The sequence below is a fragment of the Panthera leo genome, chromosome C2, assembly GCF_018350215.1.
Source record: "Panthera leo isolate Ple1 chromosome C2, P.leo_Ple1_pat1.1, whole genome shotgun sequence".
Lineage (NCBI taxonomy): Eukaryota > Metazoa > Chordata > Mammalia > Carnivora > Felidae > Panthera > Panthera leo.
The window spans coordinates 133,295,464-133,317,156 of record NC_056687.1 but is presented as its reverse complement, the minus strand read 5'-3'; the positions used below and the strand labels follow the sequence as shown (position 1 = coordinate 133,317,156).

At 42.3% G+C, this 21,693-nt stretch overlaps 1 protein-coding gene across 4 annotated transcripts in view; it reads left to right on the top strand.

Moving 5' to 3' along the window:
• The window catches only part of RFTN1 (raftlin, lipid raft linker 1), a 208,313-nt gene that overhangs the window by 60,540 nt on the left and 126,080 nt on the right, over positions 1 to 21,693 (top strand). For 3 of the 4 annotated variants that reach the window (XM_042903436.1, XM_042903434.1, XM_042903435.1), the window contains one exon: positions 20,117 to 20,303. In XM_042903436.1, the coding sequence (XP_042759370.1) occupies positions 20,117 to 20,303 (187 nt within the window). The remainder of the gene's footprint in view (positions 1 to 20,116; positions 20,304 to 21,693) is intronic. The other variant, XM_042903433.1, reaches the window with a different exon arrangement.

Below are 21,693 nucleotides of genomic sequence, written 5' to 3'. Positions count from 1 at the left end.
CCATAAATGACTGGTGTTAATGTCTTCTGCTAATAAAACTTTTGTTGCAGAATGTTCTCTTATTCAGAATTTCCCTAATCCTTACATACGGCCAGCTTCATTGCTTTCTGTCTGTCAACACTGGTTCTTCGTCTGGTTCCACGGTTAATTTGCACGCTTGTCATCCTGGGGTTTTTGTTCCCCTGCTCCCAACCTGTTTATGGAGACTCTTCTCAGTGGATTTGAGAACTGCAGGCTAGGAGTGTGATGTGAGGATTTTAACATACACACGCAAAGCTCAGGCGGACAAATTGCGTTCATTCGCCAAATAAGCCTCTTTGGTGTCCCCCAGCCCCTAAAAATAACATCCGTCCTCCGAGTGGTAGTTAAAGAGAATCACCACAGAGCAAGCTTTTCTCACAAACGCACACCACCTAAGCAAACTGGGATGGTTCTGTGCGGCTGTTTCTGCAGCTGTTCGCTAATCCCCGGTGCCCAAGTACGTGCGCAGGAAGGCTTGATGGCCTGGAGGCTCCCGTCACGGCGCGCAAAGTCTGGGGCTAGAGTGGGAGGCTTTGCTGGCTGCCAGTCTTCTTCGTCTTCAGAGGAGCCAGGGATCCTGATGGGAACTACAAGCTGTAGAGGAAGAGACGGTTTTGCAGTCTTGTCCTTCCCAGTAACTGTGTAGTTACTCTGTCCTTTTTTTTCTTTAATCATTTATTCATTTGCGAAGTAGTTATTGAATTCTGATAATTAGCCAGGCAAAGAGGAGGCCAGTTGTGAGGAGAACAAAACGAGCAAGACGAAGTCCCTGCCTGCCCAGGAGAGACGCACCAGTAAACTGTTATATTAACGAGAGTGCTAGATGGTGCCTTCAGATATGGAGGGAGGCCTTCGGCAGGCCTCTTCTAGGAAGCGTTGTGGAGATGGGTAGGGACTTTCTTTTCTTTTCTTTTTTTTTTTTTAATGTTTATTTATTTATTTTTGAGAGAGAGAAAGCGAGAGAGAGACAAAGAATCCCAAGCAGGCTCCACAATGAGCCCAATGTGGGATTCAGTCTCACAACCCTGAGATCATGACCTGAACCAAAATCGAGAGTCAGATGCTTAACTGACTGAGCCACCAGGCTCCCCATGAGTAGAGATTTTCTAAGCAGACAGGGAGGGAGCAGGAGGGGAAGAAGGAGAGGTCAGGACCCAGTATTTCTCCGTTCCTGCCACCATGCAGGCATTACTAATCAGTTGGGAACTATTTCATGGTGAGCTCACCCTCAGCCTAACAGTCTTTTTCAGAACATGGCTCCCAACAGCCTCTCTCACAATCCACCTCAAACTTGAATGAGCAAAAGAAGTAAATGGCCCTGGTTGTTCCCCTGCAGATCTGATTTTGTAGATCTGGGACATAGCCTGGGGATATCCATTTTAAGCAGACCTGCTCTACCCTACCCCCAGGCGGCCCTGATACAGAGGTGCTCAGCAATAGTATTGAGAAATCGTTTTCTGGCATTGATCTCTTGATTACATGAGTACATTCCAGCAATATTATTTTCATTCATATCAGAAGCAAATTGAAATTCTAGGCTCAGATAATTATAGACAGTCTTTCCACCTACAAAGCATGTCATGTTGGATTTTCAAAAATTGTGTAGGAATCAAGACAATTCTTTGCGGGGCTGCTCTGTGCCTTGTAGGTGTCTTGCTTGCCCGGCCTTCACCGGCGGTAGTGACCTCCCAATCACAGTAGTAACTAATAGTGCCCCCTTCGAATTTCCAAAATGTTTCCTGAGGCAATACCATCCCCTGTGAGAACCACGGAGCCAGATGATGGGCCCTGGGTTTTTGGAAGGGGGAAGGTGTGCGAGCCTTGTGTTTTAGCCAGACCACTGGGCTGTTGGTGTAGACAGTGTGTAGCCGGGAGGCAGGCATGGTAATCAGGAAGCCATAGGAGGCTGAGAGGGTGGCCATGGAAAGGAAGGAGGCTTAGAAAGGAGAGTCCCAAGGAAGAGACTTGACAAGATGCAGCAGCCAGTTGGATGTAGAGAAGAATGAGGGAGAGGGAGGTATCTGTTGTTGCCCAAGGTTTGAGTTGGGCCGCTCTTGGATGTGATGCTATGGGCCATGACGAAATGCAGGAGGCAGGGCAAGTGTTGGAAAGATGGCAGGCTTTTGTTCCAAACATGTTGAGTTCCAATTGCCTGTGGGATTTGCAGATGGAGATTTTTCTGAACCAGCTGCAGATGTGGGTCTGGAGCTCAGGAGATAGAGACTTAGGAGAGTTGGGCACATGGAATTATCTGGAAGGAAATGGTGGTGGGGTCATGGAATGGATGAGATGTTGTTCAGGCTTGTAATTCCTCCTGGGCTAGTTAGGAGAGGGGGTCACAGAGGTTACACAGTGCTGGCCCTGCTGATGTTGGAGACTGTGTGCCTCTGTATTGTGATTCTCCCCAGCAGTACCCAAATAGTGTGGGTCCAGCAGGAGAGACGCTTCAGTTCCCCATCTCATAAAATGAGTGTCCCTTCTAGCTCTAAATTCCCAACAGTATGGTTTCTGAATTGTCAAGAAACAATATATTAGGTATGCCTGGGTGGCTCAGTCAGTTGGGCGTCCAACTTCGACTCAGGTCATGATCTCACAGTTCATGAATTTGAGCCCCACATCGGGCTCTGTGCTCACAGGTTGGAGCCTGGAGCCTGCTTCGGATTCTGTGTCTCCCTCTCTCTCTCTCAAAAATAAATAAGCATTAAAAAAAAAAAAAAAGAAGCAATATATTAGGCATGAACATAACCTAAATTTGATCTAAATTTGAATAGAATGGGGGGAAAAGTAAGATATCTCAGTAGCCTCAGAGGAAGGGGGTCCTGGATATTTAGTTCATTCTCTTATGGGGCTCTTGGCCCTGCTCAGACAAATATTGTTTTCCTGGACCTCAGCACACATGTACAACCAGCTCACCAGGACTGTTCTAGAGGCCTGCCATCATAGTTGGAAACCTAGTTCAGAGCATCTGCTTATCTTAGGAGTCACTGATACCATTTTTAATTATCGAAGTTTTCTCTTTTTTTCTTTTAAAAAAATTTTTTTGAAAGGGTTTTCAATGTAAAGACCAATGTAAATGTAAAGTGCACTCCTTTCTAAATATGCCATGGAACCCAAAGGCCTTAAAAATTTGGGAAGTGTTGACAAACATACAGCTTTACAACTTTAATGGACAGTAGTCCTCCTTATCCATGGTTTGCTCAAAGTCACCTGCAATCCAGAAGCAGATGATCCTTCTTCTGATGTATCGTTAGAAGGTCAGTAGCAGCCTAACATTACATCGCAGTGCCTGTGCCATGCATCTCACCCCATCTCATCATGAAGCCACTTTATCATCTCCCATCATCACAGGAAGGAGAAGGGCAGATACAGTATGATAAGATATTTTGAGAGAGAGACCACATGCATATAACTTTTACTATAGTAGATTGTTATAATTGTTCTATTTTATTATTAGGTGTTGTTGTGACTCTCTTATTGTGCTGAATTTATAAACTAAACTTCATCATAGGTATGTATGTACAGGAAAAACAGTATAGCTAGGGTTTGGTACTCTCCATGGTTTCACACATCCACTGGGGGTTTTGGAAAGTACCCCCCGCAGATAAGGGGCCACTACTGCAGTGAAAGAAAAACAAAATCGCAATGCATGTAACAGACTAAGGACTCATACCCATCTAATAGAAAATTGTATACAGATCAGTAAGAAAAAAGATAAGCTGCGTTATGGAAAAATGGGCAAATGGGATCTCGGCTGAAGAGTAAGAAATAAAGAATTACATTTGTATGTATCATGTATAAAAATATTCTCACCTTATTACTAATTATAGAAACTTAGAATAAAGCAACAGTGTCATTTTTCACCAACCAGATTGGTACTGTGGGGAAATAGGCATGGTCTCGCTCCATGGATTGGTAAGACAGTTGTAGGGCAGTCAGGCAATTCCTATCAAATCTTGTGCCTGTGAGATGTGCGAACATGGGATTCTAGAAAAGCATTAAAAATGACTACCATTAGGAGAACAGAGGTGAATGAGGAAGCTTTGTTATGGCGGCACCCCACGCCCCCCCCCCCCCCCCACCCAACTAGGGGAAATGCACACCAGGTATTGTAGAGGTCTGACACAACACCGTTTTAATCTGGCTTTGACTTTTGTCCTCTGTCCCCACCTCTGCACTGTGGGCAGGAAGTCCAGTGATGTGGAGAAGGTTGATAACAAGTTATTTGCATTTGTCCAACTGAAATACATTGGCCCCCACTTTATCAGTGTCTTTGAATATCACTATTAACATTTAAATTTGAAAATTGGATTTGCTTTTAAACATTTGCTTTGTTTATTTTCTCGTGTCATACCCTGAAATTAAGCGAGTCTGATTTACGATGGTTATTTATAATCACTGCGTAGCTATCTTTATTTCTCTGGTTTTCCCATTATAGACTTCTGTGGCAGTAAACATGCTGTACACACTCATGGCTGTATTTTTTTTTTTTCCAATCAAGAAAATACACTATGAAATTTATGGAAGAAATAAACATTACATTTTGAAGAAAGGCTTCGTTTACCTACGTGTAATCAGCCTTTCAAGGAAAACACTGATCCAAGGAGTTGACTGATCTTAGGAAGGACTGCCGGGGAGGCACACAGTTGTACAGAAACAGAGAGCGTGTTTTGGTTTTGAGGAGTTATTTTGTTCTGATCCTCCCGCACTCATTATAGTTTTGTGGTATGGTAAAAGAGCACTGGATTGAGAGTCCAGGGGTCTTTTATAGTCCTGATTCTGCTGCTAACTATATGCCTGTAGACAATTGTTTAATTCCTGTGGACATCACTTTACAATCGATGAAAATGAATGGACTAGTTTAGGTCATTAGGAAGACTTCATAGTTAAGGGCATAGGTTCTGAATGATTGGATTTGTGTCTTGGGTTCACCACTTACTGGCTGTGCAACCTCGGGAAAGTACTCAACCTCTCTGATCGAGAGTTTTCCTCATCCTTGAAAAAGAGCTTATAGAGAGGTGGTTCGAGGATTAAATGAGGAAGTGTGTAACACACATAAAACAATGTCTTATGTAGAGCTTATGTTCAGGGGAAGTGAGCTGTCGCTATCATCATTAGTACTTCTGTAATACTTCTCTTATCTCGTCTTTAAGGGCTCTTTCAGTTGTAAAACCCTCTGAAACCATGATTCTCAGAAAAGCAATTCAAAGGCAGTATTTGAAGTCTAGAACACTAAATGGGAAGAGGATGACAGTGGGGGAAGAACAGGCAGAGAAACTGTCAGGTGGCCGCTGACCCCCCACAGCCTGCTTCCAGTTACATTTCTCACTTTCCATTTCCAGCTCTCACCCAACCCTCCCTGAGGCCGCCACCCGCGTGTGATCGGGGGTGGACAGACACTATGTGTGCAGCCTCCCCTTTCTCTGTGGTAGCTGAGGACAACTTCTGGGCTTTAAAATAAAATGTTTTTTTTTTTTTTTTCACTTTAAATGTTACGCCTGAAATGCTTCCAAGTGGAGCTGCTGGCAGAGCAGGCCTGAAGTGGGAGGAGAATTTAGGGTAGGAGTCCTTGCCGGTGGCGGATAGTAGAGGAATTTAGGACGTGTGGGTGAGGAAGGGAAGTACAGGACTAGAATTACCCCTGGCTTTATGCCTCCTTCAAGAAATATTTTCTCTTTGCACATTTAACTTCACAAATTTGGGATGGATTCAAGACAGACACGGAGAGCGGTCAGGGCAGTGGTGACATATTCCTGTCCCATCTCCTGCTGGATGCCTTCCTCTTGGCCATCCCCTCGTCTGTCATCCGCCTTTTCCTGGTGCGCTGTGTGTTAAAGGCTCTAAATGTGTTCTCACCGTGGCTCCACCTCTTTTCTCGATCCTCTCTTTTATTCTCTTGCTCTTTTTGGAGTGTGGTTTATGTATCTCACTGGGACCTTCTGCTGTCCTTCCTCTGGTTCCTCGTTACTTTTACGGATGGTGCCGTTTTCTAGAACTGGCTCCCTAGACGTTCCAGTCCCATCGCAGCTGTGGGCCCTTCCCCCTTCCTCATTCTGCGATACCACGGAAGTCTGTGGTAGCGTCTGGTGCAAATCACAGAGGTAGGAACCCCTCAACATGCTTTTCGCCTCACTTTCTTTTCTGGGTCCTGATGTTCTAGACCCATCTGGGGTTCACATTAAGAAATCAGTAGAAGTTAAGGGTGCCTGGGTGGCTCAGTTGGTTGAGCATCTGACTTCGGCTCAGGTCATGATCTCACAGCTTGTGGGTTCAAGCCCCGTGTCGGGCTCTGTGCTGACAGCTCAGAGCATGGAGCCTGCTTCGGATTCTGTGTCTCCCTCTCTCTCTCTGCCCCACCCCTGCTTGCATGCTATCTCTCTCTCTCTCTCTCTCTCTCTCTCTCTCTCTCTCAGGAAATGAATAAACATTAAAAAACAAAAATTAAAAAAAAAAAGAAAGAAATAGAAGTTTAAACCAGCATTTAAAAGAGGGTTGCAGGGGAAAAAAAAATGTGGGTCTGTGGCTTAGGCTGAGAAATTAAAGTCATATGTGAAAACTAAAGAATATTGATGTACAGCTGGAATGGTTTCAGACATAAGGATCCACTTGCGGACATGAAGACCTGTCATGCTCGGTGACAAGTTGGGAGATGATTAGGGTTATTATAATATTGACAATAATGATTTTAGTGGTTCCCATATACAAAAGAGTTAAAGGTTCCAGGTCCAGTTCTACTGCGCTGTCTGCATTATCTCACTTAATCCTCATGCCAGCCGACGTGGTTAACATCACTTTTGTATGATTTAGCCCAGACTGAGGCCCATCAGGGCTTAGGGCTCACCTAAAGTCATAAAGCTATTCAGGGGTGGCACTGAGAGTTTCAACTGAGAGTTTAAATAAAGGTGGGGCGATGGGCAAAATGGGTAAAGGGGAGAGGGAGACACAGGCTTCCCGTTATGGAATGAGTAAGTCATGGGGATAAAAGGCACAGCACAGGGAATGCAGTCGATACTATTGTGATAGCAGTATGGTGACGGATGATGGCTGCATTTTGTGGTGAGCACAGCATAATGCATAGAGTTGTCAAATCACTGGGTTGTACACCTGAAACTGATATAACATGGTGTGTCAACTATACTTCAGTTTAAAAAATAATAATCGAATAGAAAATAAACCCAAGTAATTTGGCTCCAGAGAGTGAACCTTGGCCCCCACACCATCCATCTTTCTGCCTTAGCCAGATTTGATACATCACCAGCTTTCTACCCTATAATTCAATTCTGGATTTCTGTTTTCTATTTGCCTAATAGGATCTGCATCGTTTAGAAGTAAGACAAACTACACTGCAGTTATAACAAATAATAATACTTCTTGGGATACGTGAGAATTCTGAATATCACGAAGCCGCCCATCCTACCCCCAGTGAAACCAGGCAAGGAAGCACAGGAAGGGAGACGGCTCTGTTAAGTCCAAACACTAAGACCACACAAATGAGTTTATTAAGGGTATGAGGGAGAATTTGCATCTCCAGAATGTAACATAAATCATCCAGAAAGTCCAGTACAAAGCACTGCCAGGGACTCAGCAAAACAGACCGGAGGGTCCACTGTCTGTTGAGATTTCTGATCCGAATCATCTTAGCCGGGATGCCGGCTGGCTGGGGGCCTCTGGCACTTATTTCCAGTTTGGCCAGAGCAGTGATTCCCTGCTTGAGAGTTCCTGCATGGGGTAAAAGGTGTGACTCAGGAGGGCGTGCGATCTGCTGATGGAGTAAGAACAGAAAAATGTTGAGAACCCACTTGCTCCAGAGAGGTAAACACTTTGGAAGTGTGACTGTGTTACTAGAGATTCTCGAAGAGCAGGGATTTAAGGGTCTCAGGGACCAAAACATCAAACAGGAAGGCAGTACCAAGTTTTGCTTTCTTCCTCCAACTTGGAATAGTGACAACTAGTGAAAAAAAATTTAGTATACGTGAAGGAAGATTACCCATTTGATCCCACACTATACATACTGTTGCAGTTTTCCCCCCACTCCTTGGTGTTACAGGCTTATTTTGGGAAAAGAAGTGACCTTACTCATAATTGGAGCTAAAGGATGCTTAGTAATGAATTAAACTGACACCTTAATAAAGGTGGAGAAGGGAGCATGCTTTTTGGACTGAAAAAAAATGAGTCTAATGTAAAACAAAAGATTCTAGAACAGACCTGCCCCCATAGAAATATAATGTGGGCCCCGGATGTAATTTAAAGTTTTCCAGTAAAAATTTCAAATTAAAAAATTAAAATAGGTAAATTCATTAGTAATTAGTAGGTAAATTAATTTCAGTATGTCTTATTTAACTCAGTATATTCAAAATATTATCATCTCAACATGTAATCAATACCAGATTTGTATCGAGATATTTTATATTCTTTTTTTCATGTGAAGTCTTTGAAATTGTGTGTGTTTTACACTTAAAGCACATCTCTGTTCACACTAACCACATTTCAGGTGCTCAGCAGTGATGTGTGAAGGGAAGAAAGACAGGAGGGAGAGGGGGGTGGGAGAAATGTTAGTGAAAACCTGAAGATGCCTTCTAAGCAAATAGATGCCTATCGCACCCTCTTTGGCAATCCCAAAGGCCACACTTCCTGGTGGTCCATTTCCATAAATTCTCACCGGCAAGTCAGGAAAATCTTTTCTCCTTCCTGGTTAAAATCCATCTTTCCCTTCTTGTGCCAACTGGTGTTGGTAGACATGTTTCTGGATGTAAATAAACCCCCCCGCCTTACATTTCTTTTCTGTTTTATTATTCTGGAGAACCTTCCTTGGCCATTTACTCTCATGTAACTATTCTGCTTGATCTCACCCTCCAGCTTTTCTCTTCCTCCACTGGAATCTGTGAGAAGGCAGCTGGAGGGACTCACATGCGTGCATAGACCTCAGATACTATTTGGGACTCCATTTTTATAGTGGGAACCAAAATGCCTCTTAAAATTGGCCTCCTGAGGCATCATAGACCCCCATCTCTTCCATAGGCAAAAAATAAACCAGAGAGTGCTGATGACAATTTTGCATGCAAATTGGTTAGCGGAGCCCGGGGCTGCTCAACTTGTGTGTACAATTTTCTATTTCCATGCACCAATTTGGGAGTTTGCGCATGAACGCAGTAATTGTTCATGCAAAGCTGAAAATGCAGGTGTGGAAGCCTTTTTTAGAGTAAGAGAACTGTCTGACCCCATTCTCATTTGAGTTTTGTTGAATCTTTCTTGATGTCATATGCATAAGTATTATTTATTAAAATACATTTCCAATATATGGAGCTTTTTGTAAGTCTTACGAATGTTTTTGTGACTGTGCCCCCAAACATATGGTATGTCTCCACTACAGCGAGGACAAGGAGAGTCTACTGAGTTGAATTTGCTGGTGTGTCTGGGGGTAGTGCCTTTGAACCAACAAGTTGATTTCCTTTGTGGGTAGGAGTTGTACAAAGCCCACAGAGGATAGAATTTATTCTTGCCATAAGATCTTGAAACTACTCCTGCACATGGGGCATTTTTGTGCTTTCCAACAGTTTCCATAGTGCATTGTTTTATATATTGTTTATATTACTATATTCGGAAATTTTAAAAAATTCTCCTAAGTAAAGAGTTTATTGATATACCAGTGTGAAACTCTATTACAGAGTTGAGATCCTTGTGATAATAACTCAAGGTAAACAGAAATAGTAGTATTCCCTTGTGCTCTGCATAAATGCCAAACTGAAGTGTGCACGTACCCTCGGGGCACCATACTTTTTGGGAAATTTCTTTTTTTTTCCATTTTGTTCTGCCTGGGGTTAAGATTCCCCGTCACTCCTTGTGTATAACCACAGACTTTGTCCTGTCATTATTTGGCCATCTCCGCAAAGTGGAATTTTTATATACTTCCTTTGCTTTCATTGTCATATCAACCCTTGATTTTTCCTCCAGGTCAGAGGTATGGATCCAACTCATTTTTAAAATTGCTACTTAATAGTCTATAGTATTGGATGAGCCATAGTGTATTCATTCAGCCATTCTGCTGTTGATGGATTTCATCATGTGCACGTAGGGAAGGAATTAAAATGGCCCTCGGCTGTTTCAGACTTGAAAAAAGCACCATGTCCCTTCTTGTTCCGAAAGAGCTGACTGACTGCCTGGCTCTAATGGGACTGCCCCACGAGCTGGATGGGTGAGACCGTGTGTGGGGTGACGAGCCAGAGTCAGAATGTGTTTGCTGGCTCAGTGTGCCACCCATTTAAGGTGCCCCTTTGCTTTAGCCTCTTGGCTTTCAGCACACCTGAATGAGAAAGTACGAGAGCAATCACGCTTCTTAGTTGAAACTGAGATTCCCCACAGCTCCTTGCAAAGATGCATTATTTTTCTGCTGTGCCTACTCTGAGAACTTGGCCACAGTGGCATTATATTTTCAGTACTGATTACTTTTATACAGAGTCTTCAGACTTTATCATAGAAATCCATATAGGGTCCCATTTACATTCTAAACAGTTTCATTTCCATATTGTTTGTACATATTCATTAGTGGCTGGTCTTGGATGCAATCAGTTTATTGTACTCTCAGAATCAAAGAGAACTACCCGGAGCGTCAGCTCTCAGGATATCGTGCTCAATTAGGAAAATGGCATAAAATATTGACAAGTAGCTTCCCTTCCGCCTCATGCTAAGCTCTCCTTGGATTTGGCATGGACCAGTTTGAATAGAAATTCCGAAGACTCGGTGATCCTTTGCTTCTCCCCTTCACCATAAAAAGTATTTTTTAGCGTGTGATATATTTTATTAATACTCCAACTTCAGTTTCTAGCCGGTTGCTTTTAATATTTGAATACCCCACTGTGAAGTCCAAGCAGCTTGAGGCCTGGTGTTTCTGGAAAAGCTTTCTTGATGAATCTTAGCCTGTGTCTTCTCTGACAAAATGGACCAGTGAGATGAGCGGGAACGCCGTCTTTTGGGTTTGATTAATGGGCACGGTCAATGGGAATTATTCAGCACTCTCCTTACAAAGTCCTAGACACTGAATTTTTTACAGTGTGATGTTGCATGTGTGTGATCCAGTGACTGCGTGTGATCCTTTGAAATGACAAGCAAGCCAATAACAACTTGATCTCCCCCTCTCCCTCCACCCTTCCCTTCACACACACCCCCACACATACACACAGACACACATGCACACACCCCTGTGGTCACAGCAGTCTGACAGTCTGATGCTTCACAGTCACTTGTGGTCTGGTGGCATGCACTTAAGAACTCATTTGATGAGGCCTTTGTTGCTTGGCCAACTCCTCCATGATTGGCCTGTAGAACCCTAGGTTTAAATAAGCTTTAAAAAGTGCTTTTAGTCGTACTGAGATTTTCCCCTTGACTTTATCCATGATTCAGATAAGGTGTTAAGAGCTGTGTTTTATGAAAGCTGATTGGTGGTTGCCAGAGAGGGGAATAGGGAACTGCTTACCGGGTATGGGGTTTCCTTTTGGGGTAAGGAGAATGTTTTAGAAACAGAGGTGATGGTTGTACAACATGGCGAACGTACTAAACCTCACTGAATTATTCACTTTAGAATGGTTGATTTTATGTTATGTGAATTTCACCTCAATTAAAAAAAAAAAAAAAGACTACACAGTGTTTTAGTAGTGTGGTCTCCTGAGCCTGGCCATGTTTTATTCTTTTTCTTAAGTTTCAGAAACATGAATTTATGTGATAAGACAATGACAGAAATCTGAATTTGGAAAGCCTGAAAACGATAGTTGTAACTTATTCTTCAGATTTAGAAATGACACAGATAGAAGCCTTTGGGCTGCACACATTATTTTAAAAAACTGAATTCCTATTCTTTACCTATACAATAAAAAAAATACCCCACATTTGAAAAATGATTGATTTTAGTGTTTCGCTAAATTGGATCTACTGCAAAGCCCAGGCAGACTGATGTTATAGAAATAACGGCCTTCAAGAAACTTTAAAAAAAAAAAAAAAAAAAGAGGGAGAGATTTGGTTGAACAGTGTCATTATCAGCTTTACCTGTGAGGGAAATTACCCGGGGGAGATGGTGTCGGTCCTCTTGTGTTTCGCTCTCTGGTATTGACAGATCCATTAGCAGATGTAATTAGAAAAGCAGAGTTGGACTTTGAATAATTAGGTTAAAGTCACAGATGATTGCTGAGCAAAATAATAGAAGCTGTTGCAATTCAGCGTGCCGTTGACTGCCGTACAGAGGAGAGAAATGAGTGGCTGCTTGCTGTATGCCCGTGGTTTTGTTCCTGCCTTGGAACCTGGCACTTTCCCAGCAATAAAGTTTGAAGGAGCAAAGCCGTCCCTTTGGCTCTTCTGCAGATGTCTGCAGGGCTTCGTGTCCGGGGAATAAGTGGGGCTGCGGAATGTTTTTGCTAAACAAAACATAGTCATAGCAAAAACAAAATCTCCTTCATCCCAGGAGTGTTAAGAAATGTGTGGTTTTGTGGATTAGGTCCCCCCCTCCCCCGTTTTCATTCCCTTTTTTTTTTAAGTCCTGGAATAATGGTTTATTTATTTATATGGAGTTATTTTCTGAAAGGAAAACAGAACACTTATTCTAGAAGACCTTGGGACTCTCATGCCACCCAAAATACCTTTCCGGCAGTACTTTCTATATTTTGATATTTTTTTTTAATCAAAAGCCTGTTATTGGTAATTGAGTGAGGAAAAAAAATATTTCCAAGGAATTCAAAATGTAATTGTATAGTTCCCAAAAAATTATATAGTTCTAAACATTTTGTTCATCTTTACATCAGTGTAGAGGAGAGGAGAATTGGGAAATAGAGGGCTGTGTCAAATACCTGCAGGTGTATCCTTGAAAACTGATATAAATAGTGATGATGTGGGAATGAACGGAATCACAAGCTCTTCAGTATGTGACCGAGGCTTACAGCATGCCTTGACAATGCTATGATCAGGGATAGGAAGGAGTAGGGGGCATCTATCCCCCTACATTTATCAAATGCCCCATCCAGTCTGCAACCTACCATGCCTTGGCTTTGGGCCATATGGACTTGGAAATAAAATGAGAATTACTTGCCAAATCTAAAGATTAGGAGAGTTTCTATGAAGACCAAGATTTCTGAGTTCTTGAAGGTAAGAATGAGAAGTTTTGGCACCATTGGGCCCACATTCCCATTGGCAATAAGCAGGCTGAAAGGCATGATACTGCCCTCTGGGTGAGAGGGGGCTTCGGTATCCATTGTTCCTCCCATGGCTGTGTCTCTTGTTTGTTTGTCCATCTGGGCCCTGGCCTTGCGATCTGCCCCAGGCCCTCTACCAGGTCATGAGATAAGAGCCAGCCCCCACCCAGGCTAGTGGGAGAAGCCAGCTGGAGAACTGGGCTTTGTACAGCAGTGGCATCCAAGTCCTTGTGTAGGATGAAGACGCGGCTCCCTGAGTGGGAGCACCGGGGCGTCCAGCCTGGTCCTCAGGTTTGCAGACTGACCACAGTAGATAAAAAAGACTTTGGAACTTGACAGATTGGAAAGTGGAGAGAGAGGAAAGTATGATCTTCAGATGGACATTGGGCCCTAACAGTGGCATTTCCTCAGACTGGAGTAACATTGGCCAAGAAAGCATCATCAGTGCCCCTCATCTTCAGAATATGAAGGATTATAATTAGAAATTTCAATTTATGATGAGGTGGCTTATGGGTTCAGTCCTGGAGTGGCCTCATAAAAGCCCAGGAAGTCAAAGTAACTTCAGGTAACGGATACTGTTTTCTTTATAGCTCTCCACTAGGAAAGAGGGAACCCATTGTCCCCAGATATACTTCTTAGAATACCCCTTTTCTCTCCTATGACTGTGCAGGCATCTCTTCCCTGGAATGCCCCTGAATGTCTCCCAGGGACAGTCAGAACAGGCAGAATCCTTTCTAATCCCTGGGATAGGCAGAAGACTGGGACCCTCAAAGACAGCAGTGATTTTTATTCGGTCATAGTGGCAACATTATTTTCTTGCCTCTCTATCCATCTCTCCACCCACTCGCACGTGTGGGTATTCCGTATTCCCATTTTGGCTCTAGGTTAGGGGAACTCTTTCGGTTTGCACTGCAGACATTTATTATATTATTCAGTATCACCTTTTAATTAGGAACTGGTACGTTACTCTTCAAACTGAAATAATGAAATCATTGCATTTAGTGCTGGAAGTTCCTTTCAGAATTGCCTCTCCAGGGTCTTCATTTTATAAACAACAGACCCAGGAGATGGGGTGGGAGTTAGATGACTTGTCCAAGGTTACATAATTTGTAAACGAAGTCAGGCAAATCTCACAAAACAAAAATAATGGAGAGGTTATCCGGGTGGGTGGGGTGAGAAAGAGACCAAGAGACTACAATTGGTATGTCCATCCACACAGAGAAGTCATTCCTTTCTTTATTTTTCTAGTCATAATAGTGGGGGATTGGTCAGTTTATAAGAACTAGGGTTTTTCTGAAGGTTAAGGTTCAAACAGAAACAAATTAAGGCCTTTAATCATATTTACAATAAGAGCTTGGTTTTATTTTATTGCAATGAGATTGTTGAGATTAATTTTTATTTGTTTTTTAACCATGAAGCTAAACTTACTTTGACAGCTTGCATACCAAAAATTAAAGCCATAAAATTGCTGAGTTTTGACAAGAGATACATCTTTAGATTTTAAGATAAAAATTTTAAAGATACTATGTTTTATTCAGGAAGCATTTAACTATAAAGTGGTTGATCGCCTAACGTTTTGAGTGCACTGATTTGAAAGCCTGGAGGGTAAGGGGTGTGGGTGGAAATGGGAAACAATTTAGTGGCCCAGCACTGTACTGTCATCACCAGCCTCAGTTGACCTATATCCCTGACCAACTCCCCACCCACCACTGCCAGCACCACTGAGAACGATACTTTGGAGCTTTATCCGTTACACACGCATCATCCCGTTTGATTCTTACAGCCGCTGTACGGTGTCATTATCTCCATTTTTTAAACAAGGAAACCGTGTGTTCACATGCCCAGGATTATCGCCAGGGAGGAATGTAGCTAGAATCCCAAATTTTCCAAACGTACGGACTGCTTTTATTTCTTTTTATTAGAGCGTGATGCGTAAGGGGGAACAAATACATAAATTATCAGAATCTTAGTAAAGGCTTATTTTATTACAGCAGTAAGAGCTTGAAATGCTTGGCGCGTTCACAAAACACCACACTGTGGAGACTGGCTGAGTGGGAGGGTCTCATACTGGTTGACTCACAGATGCTCTTCCTACACATTCTTATCAGAGAGGAGGGGAGCTTAGTGCTGCCTAGCATTTTGGGGTCTGATCGCTGTCGTGAAGTTACCCACCCCAAAAGGCCTGCCCTCCTACCAAAAGTCCATTACGTTTTGCAGACAAAACCACAGGCGTCTGTGCCACACACGGTTATGCTCGTTCAGTTTGGTTGCTTTGTAATCTCTTGATAGCAGAAGAAACCTGCCCCTGTTCCCTTGACACCCTTCATAACAGACCTGCTCCTGTCATTTGCAGGGCCCAAGAGAAAAAGTGCAAGACACGTTGGGCCTGAGCCAACGCTAGGGTGAGGCGAGGGAGGCAACATTTTTATTTAAAAAAATTTGTTTAATGTTTATTTATTTTTGAGGGAGAGAGAGAGACAGAGTGCGAGTGGGGGAGGAGCAGGGAGAGAGGGAGACACAGAATCTGAAGCAGGCGCCAGGCTCTGACCGTCAGCACAGAGCCTGATGTGAGGCTCAAACTCACGAACTGCGAGTTCATGACCTGAGCTGAGGTCAGACGCTTAACGGACTGAGCCACCCAGGTGCCCCGAGAGGCAACATTTTTTAAAAAGACAAGATAAGTAACAGTGTGGTGCTAAGCCATATTGGAGCTTGAGGCAAAAGGAAAAATCAATAATACTGATCCTGTATTTATTAAAATTTTGGATATTTTGTTTGTTGTAGACTTCTTGCATGAATTTTCACTTTGTAACATATTGCATTAAATTTTTATTGATCTTTCTTACTGAGTTTTTGGTGCCCCCTAAATTTTGCGGCTGTGGGGGTGTCTCCCTGCCCTCCCTTGGGCTTGCGGATGCACACATTGGGGCACCATCCACCCTTGCTGCAGATTGGAGAAGCCTGTCCAATCCCCCAAAGTGGGCCCTGGGCTCTAAGGGCAGAGAATTCCAGGGTCTTGGCTGTGGGAAGTTGGGCTATGGATGACAGGTGGGTAGGTGTCCCTAGGTCCACTGTTTCCTTGCCCTCAGAGAGGAGAGGAGAGTGGTTGGAGGAGGGCCAAAGGAACCCTCTGGACAGTAGCTCTCGGCCTCAGAGTCTCTTGGAGGGCTTGGGAAGGTACAGATCACTCAGACTCTGATTCAGCAGGTTTGAGGTGGGGCCCCAAGGTCTCCATTTCTAATGTGCTCCTCCGTGCTGCTGCTGGTGGGTCAAGGAGCACACTTTAGAGCAGGGATCCACGGTGGGGGTCTCCTTGCCTGGGTCTAAGAAGTTGCTTGACAGATTTCTGTGTGTGGAATTCAGGTTTCTGTGCGAGGAGTTCGGAGGGGCTCAGTGTGCTTTACCAGACTTGTCTTCAGATCTTTGGTGGAGCAGCATGTCCAGAATGTACCCTTCAAGGGAAAAGATGTCATATTTTTCTGCTTTCCTGGCCAACCTTCGCTTTGTCACTGTTATTAATGAAGGTTTCTCCAGGATGCTGGGCACTGCTTTAGAGTGAATCATTGCTATAGATTTTTTTTTTTCTTGTAAATTTCTTGCATGATGTATGGAAATGAGAGCTACAGTGGCTGATGTTAAGTAGTGTTCTTAAGTACCCCTAGATTTGTTTTTAAGATTGTGTTTTAAAATAACACATTATTTTTAAAAATACATAAAGAACTTTCAGATAATGTTTTTACATATAAATCAGAAAATTTTAAATGTCTTATCAACCCTCCACCCAATGACCCTGATGGATGGTAACAGCACCTACTCCAAGTACAAAAGAAAGTAAAAGCCACCTTTCCATCCTTCCCTCTATTCTTCAACCCTTTTCTCCAATATTCATATTTTTGTGATTTCTTTCAGAAAAAAAATTTTATTCTAAAAAAGATTATCTCTCTATTTTTATACAAGACTAGCATAGGATAAACACTTGACACCTTGCCTCTTAATAATTTATCTCGGACACGTTGCCATCGGCACATAACAGATTTACCTTAATCTTGTTAAATAGCCCGTAGGATTCATCACTGGGTGTCCCAGTGTTTATTTAGCCAGCTCTCCAATGAAGAACTACTTGGTTCCACGTTTTTGCTATGTGAACATATCTGTAGTGTCTTTGTCCATAAAGCCTGAAAAACATCTAGGAGTCCAGCCATAGATGCAGTATCCGGTAGTGGGGTTGTTGGACAAAGGGTGTGTGTACTTTTAGGTTGGAAGGCAAGCATCATATTCCCCTTCAAAAAAGTTTACCCGAGGGGCGCCTGGGTGGCTCAGTCGGTTAAACGTCCGACTTCAGCTCAGGTCACGATCTCGCGGTCCGTGAGTTCGAGCCCCGCGTCGGGCTCTGTGCTGACAGCTCGGAGCCTGGAGCCTGCTTCGGATTCTGTGTCTCCCTCTCTCTCTGCCCCTCCCCCATTCATGCTCTGTCTCTCTCTGTCTCAAAAATAAATAAAAACGTTAAAAAAAAAATTAAAAAAAAAAAAGTTTACCCGATCAGCCATGATGAGCATGCCTGTTTCCCCAACATTCTTGCCCACAATGGATAGCATAGAAGTAAAAAGAAAAAAATTCTATTATTCCAATAGCAATATTAGTAGAAATAAACTTGTTAAGTGTACAATATCTATGTGAAGAAAACTTTAATAAGTGCCTGAGGGACCCCAAAGAAGTCTTGAATAAACAAAAATTATGCCTTGTTCTTGGATGGGAACTTGTAATATGATGAAAATATCCATTCTCCCTCAGTTAAGCTATAATTTGAACATGATCCAAAAATAATATCACTAGGAGTTGGGTTTTTTTTTTTTGGGGGGGGGAGGAAGGTTTGATGAGCTGATTTAAAAGATGATTTAGAAAAAAAAAAAACAGACAAGAAGATTCAGAAACTAAACAGGAGGATAAGAAGTTTCAGGAAATAGCCTGACCAGATATTAAAATGTAACGTTAAAATTGTTAAAATAGACAAGTAGAGGACAATCATAAACTTGAATATATTCAGGAATATAATATATGATAAAGGTAGCATCTCAAACTAATGGGGAAAAATGGATAAACATGGGGGGGGTAGAATATTGAATTCATGTTGAATAAATTCCAAACTGGATCAAAGATTCATATCCAAAAAATGAAATATGTAGTAGCAGGAGAATCGTTTTATAATACCAGATGTCTCTGCTCTGATACAAAACTCAGAAGTCATTGAAGACAAGATTGAGAAATTCCACTTCATAAAAAAAAAATTCCTCATGACAAGACCCACTTTATGCAAAGTCAAAAAACGAACAATAAATTGGGAACAATATTTGCAAGTGATACCACAAATAAGAACTAAATCTCCTAATGTATAAGAGTTTCTACAAACCTATAGAAAAAAGGACCAATAGCCCAACAGAAAACTAGGGCAAAGATTATAGTTAACAGAAAAGGTGACACAGACAGTATTTAAAACATGACATGTTCAATAAAAAAAAAAAAAAATACAAGTTACATAATGAGAGAAATACAGATTACCACCACAGGGATCATTTTTTCACTATGAGATTTGCCAGGGCATGGAAAAATAAATACCTTTGTACATCACTGGGTGGGGGGAGGTGGTAAATCCATGTTACCCTGTGGAAGAAATGTGGCAATATCTGAGAAAATTACAATGCATTTATCTTTGGTCTAGCAAATTCCTAGGTATGGAATTCCTAGGTATGATGTATTATACATGAGCACATGTGAAATTACGTAGGAGCGTAATTTTCGTCAGCATTACTTATAAAAGCAAAAGTTTGATTAATCTGTGGTACATCATACAAAGGAACACTGTTCATCTGTAAGAGGAATGAAGAATAATTCTGTGTGCTACTACTGAATGCTTTCTAAGCGAAGTATACTGTCAATTGATAAAAATTAATAAAAAATGAAATGTGTAACACTATGCTACCATTTGTATAAAAAGAGAGGGAGACATATAGACTTGTGTATGAATTCAGCAATTGTTAATGTGTATACAAAAAAAATGGATAATACTGATTGCCTTTAGGGAGAAAGCCTGAAGGGGGACCGGGCTGGGATGTATACTTTTAATTGTGTATATGCTTACAGCTTTTGATTTTTGAATCTTGTCTGTCCTTCTCAAAGAATTGTTTTAAATCCAAATCTTAAAATAATTCCCTAGGTGAAAAATACTTGTTTTGATATTCATAATTCTAATGTTGAGTTAATGTGAGTGTTTTTTCAAATATTGACTAGCTTTTTGTGTCTAATTTTAGGCAATTGCCTATTCGTATTTTTCCTCCTCCCTCCCTCCCTTCCTAACTTCCTTCCTCCCTTCCCCCTTTTCCTCTTTCTTTTTTTCTTTTTTTCTTTCTTTCTTTCTTTCTTTCTTTCTTTCTTTCTTTCTTTCTTCCTGTAGTTTCTTTGCAAATTAAGGAAATTACCTCTTTGTCTTAAGTGTCACAGAAATTTGTTCCAGTTTGTCTTCTGACTTTGTTAATACTGCTTTTTGCCACCTGGAAATTTTATATTTGCGTGCAATTTCATTTTTTCCTCCTCCTCTTTTTCTTTTCTTTTCTTTTCTTTTCTTTTCTTTTCTTTTCTTTTCCTTTGTTTTTTAATTTTTGGAGGGGATGGAAATGACTCTTCCAATGTGACCTCTGAGAAGACTGACTTCTAGGTTTAAGACATCCAGTCAGCAATGCCTTGAGAGGAGTTGGGAAATAGCCTGCTGCTTTAAGTTCTCTTTGAAGGCAGTAGTTAAGACAGGAATAAACTCGCTGTTAGCAAGAGGTGACCTGGAGGTCTCTGCAAGGGCAAGGGGAGAGGGACTTGGGTGGGGGAGAGCAGGCAGTTTTGTTGGGTCCCTGATGAGCCTCTCCTCTCTCCATCTACAGCAGAGCTCCCTCGGTCCTCAGCAGTGAGGCTGGCCTCCCTGCACGACCTGCCCGCCCAGCTCCTGGAACTGTATCAGCAAGGCTTCTCACTAGTGGCCCTGCACCCCTTCGTGCAGCCAACCCACGAGCGGGAGAAAACACCCCTAGAGCACATCTTCAGGGCCATCCTGACCAAGAAAACTGATAGGTAAGTCTTCTAGGGTCAATGGTTAGCTTAGCATTACAAGGCTATTGTGTGTTGAATGGAGGAGGGAAAGTGAGAAGACTTGGGGTGGAGAATATACTTGAAATTTGCATGACGTTCTCAGGGCCTCTGCTGTCTAACAGGTAAGGCAAAGTGTTAGACAACCAGAGAGGAGTTTCATAGTGTCCTGTGACTGTCCACGCCTGACTCCGTATCACATCCTGTCCCCCCTTTAATTTATTGGATTACACTCCACTAGAAAAATGCCTCCTCTGAAGAGGTGTACTCCCAGAATGATGTAGCTGGTAAAAGCATCATACTATTAATCTCAAATTCATGGCTGCAAAACACAGTATTTTTTTTTAAGCTTATTTATTTGTGGGGGCGCCTGGGTGGCTCTGTTGGTTCAGTGTCTGTTGTTTTTGGCTCAGGTAATGATCTTGCAATTTGTGAATTCCAGCCCTACATCAGGCTCTGTGCTAACAGTGTGGAGCCTGCTTCAGATTCTCTCTCTCCCTCTCTGTCTCTGCTCCTCCCAGGCTTACTCTCTCTGTCTCTCTCTCTCAAAAATAAATAAATTTTTTAAAAGTTTATTTGTTTGTTTATTTACTTATTTATTTATTTTGAGAGAGAGACAGCAAGAGTTGGGGGGGGGTGCGGAGGGGGCAGAGAGAGAGAGAAAATCTCAAGCAGGACTCAAACCACGAAGCCATGAGATCATGACCTGAGCTGAAACCAAGTGCCAGATGCTTAACCAACTGAGCCACCCAGGCTCCCCAAAATTATTTTTTTAGAGGCTATATACAAACTTAATATCTTCCTCAAAACTGTAGAGATATTGGATATTTTAAACTTACCATAAGTTCTGTCAGTCACTAGGGAGGAGAAACAAAAGCCACTTGAATCAAGTGGTGTGATTGATTTGGTCTTCATTTTGATTTTCAAGACTGAGGATATTTTCCAGTATGGCTTGCCCAGCTGAATGCTTATTCTTATGCTCTTATTGAGTCTCATTAGGCAAAGAGCGGTTGAGGTTGGTTTCTCAAAAGGAGCAGTATTAATTTTAAGTGATTTTTTGTTTTTAACAACAAAGGTGGGATAGTAAACACGTTACGTTTTTGTGCTTCATTGTGAAATAAAGTCTGGCGAGAGGAATCAGATCTGTCCTTTGGCCAACTATCATGGGAGGAATGACGACATGAGGTATAGTTTAAAAAGCGAGAGGGCAGAGTGACTGCTTCTCTTTCTCTCTGCCTGGAAGATAGACACCTGGCTAGTGAGCTCACCAAGGCCAGCTGTGAGGCAGAAGGCTGAGTGACTAAGATGGGCTCCTCCTTCCTGGCCAGTAGAGTTCATTTCTTCATGGCTGATCAAGCTCTGGGCTCTTAGTCGG